The sequence below is a fragment of the Macaca nemestrina genome, chromosome 15 (assembly GCF_043159975.1).
Source record: "Macaca nemestrina isolate mMacNem1 chromosome 15, mMacNem.hap1, whole genome shotgun sequence".
Classification (NCBI taxonomy): Eukaryota; Metazoa; Chordata; class Mammalia; order Primates; family Cercopithecidae; genus Macaca; species Macaca nemestrina.
Genome location: NC_092139.1, coordinates 90325787 through 90341543, shown reverse-complemented (window position 1 = coordinate 90341543; position 15757 = coordinate 90325787). Strand labels below are relative to the sequence as shown.

General features: G+C 50.1%; 1 protein-coding gene across 2 annotated transcripts in view; it reads right to left on the bottom strand.

The window, feature by feature from the left end:
* LOC105498494 (beta-ureidopropionase 1) overlaps nucleotides 1-15202 on the bottom strand; it is a 33334-nt gene extending 18132 nt beyond the window's left edge. For both annotated transcript variants that reach the window (XM_011770653.3, XM_011770654.3), the window contains exons 1-3: nucleotides 15023-15202; nucleotides 7278-7449; nucleotides 5339-5426 (exon numbers count right to left, since the gene is read on the bottom strand). In XM_011770653.3, coding sequence (XP_011768955.1) covers nucleotides 5339-5426; nucleotides 7278-7449; nucleotides 15023-15132 — 370 coding nt within the window. In that variant the 5' untranslated portion in view covers nucleotides 15133-15202. The remainder of the gene's footprint in view (nucleotides 1-5338; nucleotides 5427-7277; nucleotides 7450-15022) is intronic.
* Between the last annotated feature and the right edge of the window lie 555 nt (nucleotides 15203-15757).

Genomic DNA, 15757 nt, shown 5'->3' with positions numbered 1-15757 from the left:
AAAAAGTTTGGGAACCACCGAACAGGATGAACATCTGCAAGGATTAATGCTCTTATTCTCATGATCTCTGGCCAGGCCCCACCAGGGGGCTAATTTGGTAGGAAATTTCATTCAACTCATTGGTTTTTGTTTTTTTTTTTTTTCTCCAAACAGTAGGTACGTAGACACAGAGTAACAGTTCAAAGATGCTGGTCATCTCCATGCACTCCAGGTTCAGAGCAGTCTCCTATGCAGGGGACAGAGGGAAATCCGCTGGCGTGGGCCTTTGGGACCTTCAGCTGTGCGCCCAATGCTGCTCTACAGCCCAGCCACACATGGATATCTGCAGCGCGTGGAGCTACCTTTAGTACCTGCCAGTCTGCTGGCGTGAACGGTGCCTCACTGTGAGTAAATGTCTCCCATATCCCCAGTGAGGCTGAGTCCTTCACCACACATTCACCGGCCAGTCTGGATTCCTTCCCTACATTTTTTTGTTCATACCCCTTGCCTATTTCCTACTGGGCTATTCGTCTTTTTCTTTCTCAATCTGGAGAACTGAATTCCTTGTCTGGACTAACTCAGTATACTCTGTAGATCTCCCACCTCACAATAACCCAAGTCCATTTCTTTTTTTCTTTCCTTTTTTTTGAGATGGAGTCTTGTTCTTGTTGCCAGGCTGGAGTGCAACGGCGCGATCTCAGCTATGGGAAACATTTACTCACAGTAGGCACCGTTCACACCAGCAGACTGGCAGGTACTAAAGGTAACTCCACACGCTGCAGATATCCATGTGTGGCTGGGCTGTAGAGCAGCACTGGGAACACAGCCAAAGGTTCCAAGGGCCCACCCCAGCGGATTCCCCTCTGTGGTTGGTTATATTGGGAGGCTGGAGGAGGTGGGGTCTGATTTGCATAGGGCCCAGGGGATTGGTTTGACCAGGTGTGACATTCAAGTAGCCTGCAAAAAACCTAGCCCTCCCACCTTAGTCCTTTAATATGCAAATGTGAGCTGAGCTGCCATGACGTCCTGAACATGTGTGAGTTATCTGGAGGTGGTCATGACACTTGGCACAGGTGGTGACAAGGAGAAGAGGACAGGAACCGCCATGTTGGCCATGTTGGGTGGACCTAGCTTCTAATTGCTTGCATTTGCATATCAAAGCTTGCTGGCATGGCTCTTTAAGCCGCCTGTTCAGTTAGAAAAGAAATGGTTCAGGGGTTGCTTCTTATTACAGGAAAATTTCCACTGAGAACCTTTACTCCTTTTACTTCTTTCTAGTTGCCTAAAAATTATTTCTTTATAACTCTTGTATTCATAATAGGCAGCTCATCTCCAACACCCCTAAGCAGGTGTTACCCCCTTTATTTCACAGAGAAGGAAGAGAAGCCTCAGCCTCTCAATTCCTTCCAGTCCCAGGAAGCCTGGTCCTAAGAGTACCACAGTAAATATCCCGCCAATGGCACCACCACCACCTTGCCAAGCAGGCGGCAGGCACTGCCAGCAACAGCCCTGGGGGCCTTGGTACCACGCTCAAGGCTCCCCAGGCTCGCCTTCTGTGAAGAGAGATGAATTATTTTAAGGAAGCCAACAGAAAAGCTGTTGAAAACACAAATGCTCCTTAATGACCATTAATTCTCAGCTTTCAGAGCATTAGGAGTGAGTCAATTGCCCCCAGAGAATAAACGGCTTCTTTTCCTGTTTACACAACCACTCTAATGTAAACACACTTTCAAAAGAAGGATGTGGAAGGGGGGTTGGGTGAGGCTGACTGCAAAGTCCCAACTACAGTTTTTCAACTAGAGGGGACAGGATTCCACATGCATTGACCCAACACCTGGCCCTCAGGCACTGCCAGCCTAGAGGGAAGGAGATGAATTAGAACCTGGTGCAGCCACACAACCTGGCAGTACAGAGTGGTCAGCTCTGCCTGGGGGAGTCCCCAGGGCCCCACAAAGGAGGGGTACCTGTGCTAGACTTTGATAAATGAAGGGGAGTTCCAGATCCAAGAAAGGGAAGATGTTAGTTCAACTACCCAGTCAATACTAATGTGTAGTGCCTGTCATGCACCAGGGATTATTCTTGCCACTAAAGATGAAACAGGGGTGGGTGGAGAGTTGGGAAAAACAAACATAGGTACTATCTTCATGGAGCTCATGGTCTAATGAAGAGTGAGAGTACAGAGGTAACAAAAAATAGGAAAACGACATGAACTTCTGGGACACAGACACATGTTCTTTCCTGAAACCCTACCAACATGACAGGAAAGCAATGTTCATGCAAAGGCATATACCCACAAGGACCGGGCGCTGAGGGAGGGGAAACAGGAAGGCAGAGAGATGCAGGCAAATCTCTCAGCAGATCAGAGAAAAGAGTCCGCTAGCAGTAGAGAAGGTCTCCTGCTTATCCAAAGCTCAGGACCCAGGGGCACCAGGTACCTCTGAAGGTGGGGAAGCAGGGAAGGATGATAAACAAGGACTGGCCAAAGGTCTATTTAAGCAGCAGTTAGGGGCCGGGCGCAGTGGCTCACGCCTGTAATCCCAGCACTTTGGGAGGCCAAGGTGGGAGGATTGCTTGGGCCCAGGAATTTGAGACCTGCCTGGGCAACACAGTGAGATCTCATCTTTACAAAAAAAAAAAAAAAAAAATTCAAGAAAATTAGCCAGGTGTGGTGGCATGCATCTATGGTCCCAGCTACTCGGGAGGCTGGGGCAGGAGCATTGCTTGATCCTGGGAGGTTGAGGCTGCAGTGAGCTGTGATTGCACCACTGTACTGCAGCCTCAGTGACAGAGTAAGACCATGTATAAAGATAAAAAAATAGGAGGAAATATACAACAAAATTAGGGTACTAGTCCAGGGTTCCCATATCCTAATAGTAAGACTGTCTAGAAGGAGAAAAAAGAGGAGAAAATAATGAATGAATGAAATAATGCAAGAAAATTTCCTAGAGCGTCAGAATCCAAGTTTCTAGACTAAAAGAACCCACTAAGTACCAAGAGTGGATTAAAATAGATATGCACAATGGAATATCATTATGAAATTGTAGAGTATTGGTGAAAAACATAAACTCCTACAGTCTTCCAGAGAAAAACAAATCACAGACAATGGGTCACAAATTAAAATGGCTGTGGATTACTCAACAATGCCCCAAAACTAGAAGACAATGGAACAACGTGTGTTCAAACTTTTGAAGGAAAATGATTTCTAACCTAAAATTTGATGCTCAACCAAACTATCAAGAAAATTGTAGAAGGAACATATTTTCAGATGGGCAAGGCCTCAAAAACTTTACCTCTGATGTGTTCTTCCTCAGGGAACTACTGGTTCTGAGAGTCCCTAGCTAAATGGGGGCTCCAGTACCAGAGTGGCTAGCAACGCAGCACTAACAGGAAATGAAGGGAGCTGGACGTGGTCTCTATAGTGTGCCTTTCACAGGATACATCTTGTACATGGTGGACAGCCTAATGCCTGTCTGTCCAACCCATGACCAGGGGGTCCCTCATACATGAAACTTGTTTATACTGGTAGATGCTGTGTGGCTCTTGCCTGACCTGTCCCTGCCTGACTACCACTCTGGCACTAGGAGCCCAACTTTGTGTTTCCCCCGGTATCCCAGGGAAAACCTAGCCTGGGGCAGCCCCTGGTTCTTCTCATGGAAAGTGCAAATTCAACACACCATCGCAATAGGAAACAAGTTTGAAGATTTTTACTTACAGATCCTGGGTAAGGAGAGTGCCATGAGTCATAAGGGCAGTCCTCTGTCCCCAGGTCAGATGAGGCAGAAATGACGAGTCAGAGAGAGTGTGGGCCAACTAGCAGTACACATAATGACTAAGATGTGGTCACCTTAAGTTAATGGCCAAATGCCTGGATGGTCCAATTAAAGGAAGCAGCAGGAAAGTGGGCAGCCCAGTCGGCTGGCGGGAGAGAGGTCTCTTAAGTTCTTACCTCTGGCCACTTGGCCTGAGCCATTTGGGTGTGGCGTAGAACTGGGAACTGTGTCCAGGGTGACTGAGCCCTGCCTCTGGTATGACAGAGTTAAACTTGTATTCAACATGGATGCTAAGGCAACATAAATCTGTAAGGATCCACTACACTACTAAAATAAGGGCATAAACCAAGAAAGAGGAAGCTGTGGGAACAGAGAAACACAAGAGCAAAGCAAAGGGATTCCCCAGGGTGATGGTGAGGGGGGATCCCAGGACAACTGTGTGGCCAGCAGAGGGGGCACCTGATTCAGCCCACAGCAGTCACAAGGCTCCGGGGCAGATTCCTTGGAGGAGATGAAACTGATAGACTGTTTGATGTGTCTAAAACACATTAAGGGAGATTTAGGAATTCATAGAAAGTTTGGGGTTGAATAGTGGCAAGTAGAAAACAAAGCAAACTCTAGGGAAAACAGAAAATAATTCGGGAAAAGAAATAAAAGTTCAGCCTGAGCAATATAGTGAGATCTCCATCTCTACAAAGTGTTTTTTTTTGTTTGTTTTTTGTTGTTTGTTTTTTTCAATTAGCTGGGCATGATGGTGTGCACCTGTGGTCCCAACTACTTGGGAGGCTGAGGTGGGAAGATTGCTTGGGCCTGGGGTCAAGGCTGCAGTAAGCTGTGATTGCACCACTGCACTCCAAGCCTGGGTGACAGAGTTAAGACCTTGTCTTAAAAAAAAGAAAAAGGAATCAAAGTTGACAAAACGGCTGGGGGGATAGAAGAACAAGGACACGTGTATGTTGAAGGGCCAGGAAGAGGCAGGAAAGGGCTAACACTGACGTCTTCCATAGGGGGAAGTCAATAGGTGATGCAAAACTAAAAAATTAGGAAGTAGCAACACTAACAAAGGTAAATTCCAAAGGAACTAGCTCAGTGTTGATGCTGGGGATAACAGTTATTTTTTGGTAGCAGACCTTGTAGACCCATCTGACTCTAAACCATGAGCATGTATAACTCTGATAAAAATAAAAACCACAAAGGTACATTGTGCAAGAAATGTTTAGATAGGGAGGCTGGCTCTGGGCTGAGATCTGAAGGTAAAGAAGTCCTGGTTAGGAGGGCACAGGAGACCAGCCAGAGGGAATTACAAAAGTCAGGGGTGGGCTGCCAGAGGCTTGGACCAGGTGGTGGTAGAGAAATGGGGAGGAGTGAATGGATTCAGAACGATGTGGGAAAACTGATGGGCTCAGACAACAGCCTGGTGCGTAACAACAGGAAGGCTGGGGTTCCTGGTGATGTGGACAGAAAACCTTTCCATGGATGAGAAAACAAAGGAGATTCTTTAAAAGTCAGGCAGCAGACACTCTTGGCAACATGGAGAGAATACACAATTGTTTGAAGGCAGCAGAGAAAGCACCATAAAAAAGACTCACTCCATGCTTCCTGGAAACAGATGATGTTGACTCCACACATTGCAGCCACCTCTATGATAGCCTTTATGCGTCTATGAAGGGCAGAGACCTGAGAATTTAAAAAGGATTAGAATCCATTTAGTTCTATTGGTAAGGCAATTTTTAGGATCTCATCCTAATGCATATGGAACAATCAATGCCCACCTGGGCAGGTATGAGGAGTAGGGTGGGGAGGTTCTATATTTGGTTATCTCCTGATGTCCAAAATTGCATGAAAAGCTGGAGGTGCAGAGGCTCTGGGGTCACAGACACTTTGACACTGCCTCAGTTTCCTCATCTGGTAATGGGGAGACTGCCACCTGACCTGTGGGGTTGCTGAGAGGCAGGGATGAGGATGGTGCTGCTTCTGGCTCAGGGCCCATGCTCACACCATCTCCCAGGTCAACCATCCCCTTGGCCCAGGACTCCGCTCTCCGCTGTCCTGCCTTCAGAGGCAAGCCTTGTCCCGCACTTATCCTACTTGTTCTACTTATCCTGTGTGTATCGTATCATGGAATGCCTCGCCTCTCTGGCTCTTTTAAATCCCTGTGCTTTGGTGTGTGCTGTGCCCTGGGCCAGGAATGTACTTCCCTCCTCCCACCTAATCTTCCTGGAGGTGTTATCTATGTCACGTGTCGCCCCTCTGTGGGCCTCTGCAGACTCTCACAGTTGTGGGCCAAGTGTCAAGCTAACTCGGAATCCACTGGCCTTCGGGAGCCATCGTGTGCCACTGCTTTGTGTGCCACTCTTCCTCTGGTGTCTTGTCACTCCTGGGATAGGAGTGACACAGGCTCCTTAGGGATAGGAAGAAAGCAACCTCATCGTCTACTTGTCCTTGGCACAATGCCTGGCTCCCAGGAGACATCAAAAGTGTTTGTTCAAAGACAGACCAAAGGAACCAGGCTGAAAACCCAGAGTGCACAAACTCTTTACAAGGCCTATAGTCTCCTCCTTTGAGAGGCTGTGTACCCCACGGCTTTGTGGGTATTTGCTGACAGCATCAGCCCCACAAATACACATTTGCTTGGCGTTAGCAAAGCTTTTTGCTAACTGTGTGGGTGAAAAAAACATAGCTGGTCCTATGATTTGACAGTCTGGGATGATAGAGGGGACATATCCACAAAAAAAGAATCCAGACACAAAAAGTGAGAGAACTGAGAACCAGACATCTGTGAATCCAACAAAAGCAAAGGAAGGACCAATGTGAATGATGATGCAGAACCAAACCTGGAATCCAAGAGACCTTAGGTTTCTCCAGAATCCCTAAGAATCCTCAAACACCCTGTATCCTGAGGAAACCTGTACAGGGAAATCCCTGAAAGTTTGAGCAGCTGGAGGAATGCTGTGGAGAAGTGTATAAAACAAACCACCTGTGCCTGTGACAATATGTTTCTTTAGGGAGATACCAGATGCTGTCACCTTTATTTACTAACTCTGAGGTCATAAGCAAATGCCTATCTATTCCTGTAAGCCTGCAGGTACCACAGCTGACAGACTTCTGGGTATAGCGAGTCCCCGCCCTGAGGATTAAGGCAGAAGAACACACGGACAGACGGTCCTGACCAGTGTGTGCTGGCTGGCTGCCTCCTGGCAGGCAGCTGAGAGGCAGCGTCCCGTGGAGAGCACGAGCAGGCCAAAAGGGCACCCTCCTGGTTGGTAAATGGAGCTTCAGATCAATAGCTGGAGAGAAGTGGAAAGATCAGTGAGGAGGAGGGAGAGACAGAGTAAGAACAAGAAGGCAGAAGAGCCAGAGATGCAGGCTGGAGGGCTGTGGGGAGGCCAGGGCAGGAGGGTCTCTGCTACTGCTCAAGGGATCCAAGCCTGCAGACCTGGAGTATGTGGCCAGCCAGGGTCTGCGGGTGTGCTCCAAAGGGCGAGCCACAACCCCGTTTGTGTATTTATTATGGTCAAGAGTCTGTACCTGTTCTGCCACAGGGGCATCTGCGGGGAGTGGGGTTCTGTTCTGAACCAGCCCCACACGCACGATGCGGGGTCGTCTCAGCTGCTCCTCCGCTGCTTCAAAGGCATATCCCTGCAGTTCAAAGTCTTCTCTGGAGGCGGCTTCGAAAGCTTCCCTGGGCAGATCAAGCTTCCTAGACGGGCAGGAAAGAAGAAGGAAGGTGATTTTGATGCAGTCTGCTCCATTTAAAAGCCCTCTCCCATTTCCTGTAGTTATTTATCAGTCAAAGAGGTGAGTATGTCCTGGCTAGAAGGTGCTCAGTGCCAGGGCTCAAGGGAGCTGGGGAGCAGGGGTGTCCAGCCATGACCGAACACTACACTGAACCTGGACTTTACCTGCAGTTGGCAGGGAGACCTCAGCAGAGAGGCAGCACAGTTAGGCCTGGCAACGGGGAAGCCAGTCAAGAGGTTGGTGTTTTAGACTTGCTGAAATCAGGGTAGGAATTAAAGGCCTGGCAGTCAACACAGAAAGGAGGGAATAGATTCTCAAAAGTGTTTCTGAAGCAAAATCAGGACTATGCTGAGCCTAGAGTGTGAGGCAGGCTGTGGGAGCAGAGAAGGGCTTGGAAAATGAGGCTCAGGAGACAGGCTGGTTGGAGAGGCCATGACCTGGGACCATATGGATGACCTTGTGGTGAACAAAGACCCTGGCTACTCTGTCCTGAGGCTTCTGCTGGGGGAGGCCAGTTCCACACCTGGTGTTGGGTGGGCTTGGTGGGGCCCAGGTGTTCAGATGGAAGCCTTAAATGCTCATCCACATTTGTAGTTTATTAACAAAGGCTAGAGAATTAGTTATAAAACACTTCACTGAAGTGACCATTGGCCGAACAGCAAATAACCCCTGATGCCTGTTGCACACCCAGAGGGGAAACCCATACAGGCATGGGATGGGACACGGCCCCTGACCAGGAAGGGCTTACCATCTAAGGGCAAGATGATTATGAAATACCCAGAAAACACATCAAAAAATAACCTGACAGCCATTATCTAATAACAATATTTCTCTCCTACTTTAAATCACTTTCTTAGAGACGTTTCTTTCAAAATCACAGCCCTGTCAGCCCAAGCCCCCTGTCGCCGCCCCCTGCCAGGCACTTTCCATGTGATGGCCCTGACAGCTCTGAGTTCGGTTCCGCCCCTGACAATCAGCCTGCTTTTCAAGTAGTCAAGGTTCCCTTCACTCCAGCAGGTTAGAAATAGCAGCAGTGCCCACACCGTGCCTCTCCTTGCTGTGATTGCCTTAGACAGCCCTCCCATCCTCCAGCGGAAGGGCGCTCCTGCAGGCCTCAGCCTCAGGGCAAATCCCCTCTGGTGGACATAATCACGCAACTTTCCAGGATGTGTGTGTGGGTAGATACCGGGAGAAAAAGGAGCAAGGTTTATGTGTCTATTTCCTCGAAGGCCTGTGGGCCTGGGAGCCAGACAGCCCTTTGAGAGTGTCCTGGTGAACCCTGCCTGGCCTCTCAGCCTGTGGTCTCACAGCAGGAAGATGTCAGGTGAAGAGCTCATCTTGGGTGTGGAAACATGGCTATAACCATCACCTGGCTGAAGTCTCTCTCCCCATCTTCCCACCATGCATAACCTCCATTACCTACCCTTCTTCGCCCAAGTGGTGACTCCGCCTGGCCAGCCCTGAGGCTGCCCACCTCCTCATCCCCAGCTCCCTGCGAGCTCATTCTAAGCCAAGGCGATACAGGAGAGGCCGCTCCACCCTCCAGGACAGCCACCTTTGGGGCTCTACCTCTTCCCAGCCACTCCCGTCTACTATCTGGGCACCACCTGTAAGGCCTCTCTGCCCTTCCATTATCCAAGACAGTCCATCACCACATCCTACACAGCTTCATCTTGGAGAACCTAACCAACTCTCAAGCCATACCTTGTGCAGACGCAGTCAATGATGTGCTGTGTCCATCGAAAGGCCTGGTACGGGAGATGCAGTGGACCACTGAGATGGACTGAATATTTATGTCTGCCCCAAAGCCATATGTTGAAATCCTAATCTCCAATGTGATAGGGCTCTTTGGGAGGTGATTAGGTCACGAGGGTAGAGTCCTCATGAATGGGATTAGTGGTCTTTTAAAAGATCCCCTAAGAGGGGGTGCTTGCTTCCTGTACCATGTAAGCACACAGTGAGAAGGCACCATCTACGAACCAGGAAGTGGGTCCTCACCAGACACCAGATCTGCTGTGGCACCTTGATCTTGGATTTCATAGCATCTACAACCGTGAGGAATAAATTTACGTGGTTTAAGATGGGGAGAGAGACCGCAGCCAGGTGTTGGTTACAGCAGGTTTGCACACTCAGACAAGAGCTCTCCCACCTGACATCTTCCTGATGTGAGACCACAGGCTGAGGACAGGGCTCACTAGGACATTCCCAAAAGGCCGTCCAGCTACCAGGCCCACAGGCCTTTGGGGAAACAGATACACAGACCCTTCTCCTTTTTCTCCCTGTGATTGCCCACAAGTACTGGGAAGTCTGTGGTATTTTGTTATAGCAGCTCAAAAGTACTAAAACAAGCATCAATCAATCAGCCACTGCCCAGGAGGACAAGACCAGCAAATGAGCCACAACCTCACAGATGGCCTCATGCTGCCACTGCCCGCCCTGGTCCCTATAGTTGGCTTTCAGACCCTCTATCCCTTACCCTGCTACTGAGGCCTCCTTGCATCAGGGCTTTCCTTCAAACTTCAAGGAGTAAAGCCCATCACTTCCCATCCTAGCCCCACCATGCCCTTCAGGGCCCCCACCTCTCCCACCCAGGGTCAGGCAGATCTCGCCAGAGGACACCAAGTTCCTGCCTCCGCAGCAACCTCTCACTTCTGGAACTTCATCTTTCTACCTCTGATGGCTCTTTACCATCAGCGCTTTAAATAATTAAACTGGAGCTCTTTTACAAAAGAAACGTGCTCATTGTGGGGGTGAATCAAATAGTGGGAAAGGGTATAAAATGAAAAATAAATTCCCCTTTCTATCCCACCCCTAGTCCCAAAACTCAGAGGCAACCCTTCTTAACAATATTTTATGTCTCTTTCCTATTTTTCTATGTGCATGCATTACAAATACAATGGCATCATTCCGTATTTTCTGTTCTTCAACTTGCCTTTTTCACTTAATACACATAGCTTGGACGTCTTTCCCCCCTAGTACCTATAGACCTCCACATCCATCACTGAAGCTGTTAAAGAGTCTCTCCCACTGAACAACAGAAGGGGACTGGGGAGGGAGAGAAGGAGAGGAAGAAAGAGAAAGAGGGACAGTGCTCCACACATGTCCACGTTTACTCACTTGCTCTCTCTCCCTGCTGCCTAGGGAGCTTCCACACATGCTTCCCCGTCAGCTCAGGTCTCACCTCCTGGCCCCATCTCAGGAACTGCCACCAGCCTTATCATGGCTAAATCCAGCAGACTTCCTGCTGTCCTCACCTGCTAGACATTTCTGAGCCATCTGACGCTTCTTTCCCTGTCTTGCCCCACAGTCCTCACCTCCAGAATCTCCCACAAAGTATCTTTCTCTGACCCCTTGAATATCCGGGTTTTCCAGCATTCTCTCCAGTGCCCTCTTTTGTATCTGCTCCTCCTCCACCTAGAATGACCATCTCTAGGGCAGCTCAACAAGCCCAGCCTCTCCCACCTGAGGCCCATCTCCACATAGCGAATAGCCCCTGGGTTATTTCCACCTGCAGACCCTGAAGCTACTGTAGCAGGTTGAGCTGTGTCTCCATCCTGACACCTGGAACCTGTCATTGTGATTTTATTTGGAAAAAGGGTCTTCCCAGATGTAATTAAGATCAAGATCTCAAGATCATCCTGGATTATTCAAGTAAGCTCCAAATTCAAAGACGTGTGTGAGTTTGAGACAGGGCCTTGATGTGACTCCCAGGCTGGAGTGCAGAGGAGAGATCTTGGCTCACCGCAGCCTCAACCTCCCAGACTCAAGCGATCCTCCTGCCTCAGCCTGCCATGTAGCTAGGACTACATTATAGTGCATGCTACCATGCCTGGCTATGTTTTTCTTAACATTTTATAGAAATGGGGTCTCGCTATGTTGCTCAGGCTGGTCTCAAACTCCTGAGTTCAAGCAGTCCTCCAGCCCTGGCCTCCCAAAGTGCTGAGATTACAGGTGTGAGCCACTGCACCCTCCTCAAAGACAAGAGACACCACAGGAGAGATACAGGGACAACAGGAGAAGGCCAAGAAAGAGGCAGAGACTGGCTGTCACAACCTAAAGAAAGCCAGGAGCCACCTGAGGCTAGAAAAGACAAGGGAGGATTCTCCCCTAGGATCTTTGGAGGGAACACGGCCCTGCTGACACCTTGGTCTTATACTTGTGGTCTTCAGAACTGTGAGAATAAGTTTCTGTTGTTTCAAGCCACCCAGTTTGTGGTAATTTGTTACAGCAGCCCTATGAAGTAAACAACACTCAAACGCAACCTGTCCAAAGATGCTCCTCATCACATGAGTCAACTGGCCATCTGAGAGTCCAAGCCAGAAGCCGGCAAGATCCTCACTGCCACAGCTGTTATCCTCATTGGCTCACTGTCCACTGACCTCCCTGAAACCTCTGGAAGCCTTCTGTCTTTCTACTCCCAGGTACTCTGTTCACATCAGGCCTCTCGTCTTCCACCTACTTTTTTCCAGGCTAGTCTTTTTTCCTTTCCTTAAATTTCAGCTTATCCAGTCGTTATTCCAGGTCATTCTTCGCTCAGCCACCAGGTCAAACTCTTCAAAGGCTCTGCCATTATCGGGACACAGTTCTGCTGCCTCAGAGACCCTAAGAGCTACCTGCCACTCCTGCCTCCTCTCTCAGGTCTTCCTCAGGAGAGCACTCAATGACTAACCCTCTCACAAACACAGTCTCCAAATGGGCATGTCCCCTGGTATCTGGGGACACGTACCCTTCCTGTCTCCCCTAGGATGTAGCTCAGGCATGATGCTCCTGGGAAGCCTTCCTAATGTCCCTCCAACCCCAAACACACAAACTCTCTCAAGCTCTTCCTGCTTCCTCCTCACAGTGTAAGGCAACCATCAAAAGATAGAAAGCCCTCAAGGGCAGGAACCATGACTTATCCTGGTATCCCCAGTGCCAGTGGCCAGGACTAAGTGCTCAATGAATGCTTGTTGACTGAATGACTGCTTCTTGGTTCTGGTTGTCTTAAAATGGAAAGTCGATGTTCTCTGGGGATTTCATCTGCCACAGGCAAAGGCCCATTTGGCTAATTCACTGAGCAAACATTTACTAACCATTGTAAGTGGGCGAAGAGGTGGTCTTGTGTGGAGCACATTGGGAGTCAGATCCAAGGGGCTAAGGGCTTCAGGTTCACTGGACCTTCACAGAGGTAGCTATGTCCAAATCAGACTTAGAGGAGTTTACAGGAATTTAAGTGGGATTAGAGTTTTTAAATGAGCAGTAATTTTTTAATCTTCAGTTCGAAATGTCATTCATCGCCAAATCCCACACATTAGCAAGGACAGAGTAAGTACAAAGGTTTACACCTTAGGGATAAAAGCTGAAAGGGCTAAATGCTGAGTAGAACAGAGCAAGAAAAGGGGGTAGGAAAAGGAGCCACTTAGTTATTGTGAGCCCCAGGATGAAGCCTGGCAGTGATTGGTCAAGAGAGACAGCTGTCTCCCATTTCACCAGCTATTATCATCATCCCTCCCGCTCTGGAGTGACCCAAATGCTTAGATAAAATCCCTCTTGCATGGGCTGACCTCAGTCCTTCTCCAGAATGTGCCCCAGCCAATCACCTTTATGGGAAACTGACTTATCTTTTCCTAAGACTCTTCTCCTTTACCTCTCCCTGGCACCCACATGCTGTCTTTTTTACCAGGAAGATATGCCCATCCTACTCTTAGAAAAAAGTAATTACCGTCCCTAGAAGCATAAGACACCCCTTGCTTTATTTAAGACATTTTCCTTAGGAGTCTCAAATCTAAGACACTTCTCAAGGACTAGTCTTTGCAGATGCAGTGGAAATAGGAGCATGAGTGCATTCACTGGGAGGGGCCTTAAAGGTCACCCAGCCCTTTGGATATGAAGAGCCCTTTCTGACAAAGTTCTCTACTGCCTCACTCCCAAAAAGCAGCTGTTCTAACTTCATCATCCACTAGCTGTGAAAACACCCTTAGATCTGAGGTCTAGCTTCCCTGCAGTAACTCCATAGCAGCTGTGGCTGGGAACCACCGATCCAATCAACACCTTCAGTTACCGGTAAACTGCTCTGGTTCCTGCTGCAGGGTCACTGCCACAAGGTCATGGAGCCCGCAGACTGGCTGGACTCGGGGAGAGAGGGAGCCCACAAATGAGCAAGGAAGTGGAAGGAGAGTTAGTCAGGGGCTGCATGCAGTCAGAGTTTGGATTTCATTCTAAGAGCCCAGGAAATTCCTTACAGAGTTTTATGCACAAAGGAACAACAGGATATGACATTTTTTTTTTGTTTTTTTGAGACGGAGTCTTGCCCTGTCGCCCAGGGTGAAGTGCGGTGGCGCGATCTGAGCTCACTGCAACCTCCGCCTCCTGGGTTCAAGCAATTCTCCTGCCTCAGTCTCCCGAATAGCTGGGACTACAGGTGTGTGCCACCACGCCCAGCTAAATTTTTGTGTTTTTAGTAGAGATGGGATTTCACCATATTGGCCAGGCTGATCTCGAACTCTGGACTTTGTGATCCACCCGCCTCTGCCTCCCAAAGTACTGGGATTACAGGCATGAGCCACTGCGCCAGGTCAACAGGATATGATTTACATATTAAAGGGATCCTCTGGTTGCTGCAGTTAAGAAATGCACTGAAGAGAAACAAGAGTGGAAGGGGAAGTATCTTTTTCTTTTTTTCTTCTTTTTTCTTTTTTGAGACAGAGTCTCACTCTGTCACCCAAGCTGGAGTGCAGTGGCAGTGATCTCTGCTCACCGCAAGCTCTGCCTCCCGGGTTCAAGCCATTCTCCTGCCTCAGCCTCCCAAGTAGCTGGGACTACAGGCGCCCACCACCACGCCCGGCTAATATTTTGTATGTTTAGTAGAGACGGGGTTTCACCGTGTTAGCCAGGATGGTCTCCATCTCCTGACCTCGTGATCCGCCCGCCTCGGCCTCCCAAAGTGCTGGGATTACAGGCGTGAGCCACTGAGCCCGGCCGGGAAGTGTCTTTTTCAGCTTTGTGGACACAGTGTCCAGCAGTACACAGCCCTCAAAGTCCTGGTGATGCACACAGCTTGCAGGGAGTGGAAAAACTAGCTTGCCAGTGGGAAAGGTTCCCTCGCCAACTAAATGCAGCCAGCCTCTATTTCCAAGAGTCAGCCAGAGGTCGGGTCACAGCAGGAAGGATGGTCTGGGGCCGGACAATCAGTACACCTGCTGGGTGCTCTGGTTGGAGACAGTGATCCAGCCAGACACCCAGAAGACAAGCCCGGCTCCATGGAGGAGGGTTGGGATGGCCACAGAGAAAGCCCTGGAGAGTAAAATCCCGTCCTTTTCCTTCCAGTTCCGGGCAACGTGGGGGAGAAGAGATTTGTAAAGGTCACGCCAGGATTCTGCAACCACCAAGGACCCCAGGGTTGTCCCATCAAGACCTACTATGGTCTCTACCCGCCAACTCAGGACTTCTCACTGCCTCCCCTGAGCCCTTCAGACTCTGAGGCCCTCCCTGCCTGCTCCCCGAGACCCACACTCTGTGGTCCCAAGATCCCATAAGTTAGCCTCTGGGCTGCGGACCTGAGTTCCTTGCCATAGAGAACGCGCTTCACCTCCTGCAAGTCGGGGAGCGGTAGGTGCTTCTCCAAGCATTCCTCCAGCGACTTCCACTCAGCGCCCGCCATGGCCATGGTCCGCCAGGGCTTGTGTCCCCGCACGAACTGCCTGCCCTTTGCCCGCAGTGGGAGGAGCTGCCCGAGCCTGCCCAGGCGCTCTCGCCTTTATCTCTTACTCTCGCTCAGGGACAGCTCACGTGGGGACACGCCCCTTCCTCGCGCAGCCAATCTGCCCTCCAGGGCTTCGCGAGTGGGACCGCCCCTGGCCTTTAGCGCTCCTTCGGCACGTGCCAAGACACGTTCCTCTTGCCGCTTCCGCAGCACACCGCCAATCAGCGCTCCAGGGCCTCGCGTGGGTAGCGGGAGGAGGGATTCCCTTCTTGCCCTTTGCCCCTTGCCCTCTGCCCCTTGCCCTTCGCTTCTCCTTTGGCACGCGATGAGACACGCCCCTCCACTGGCGGGACTGCGCGGAGCCCTAGCTCCTCGGCTTCAAGTCGGGGCTGAGGGTGTCCCCTCCCGCCTCCCTCAGGGGCCCTCGCGCGGGTGCCCCCAGGTTCCACCCCTCCCTTTGGTGTCAGGGCCGGAACCTGGAGAGGTCTTGAGGGAAGCCTGGGCGCGGCCTCGGGGGGCTGCGGCGCGGGTCTGAGGTAAATGGTTCCAGCAGCAACCACCGGGCAGGTCTCCTCCGGAGCGCGACCTC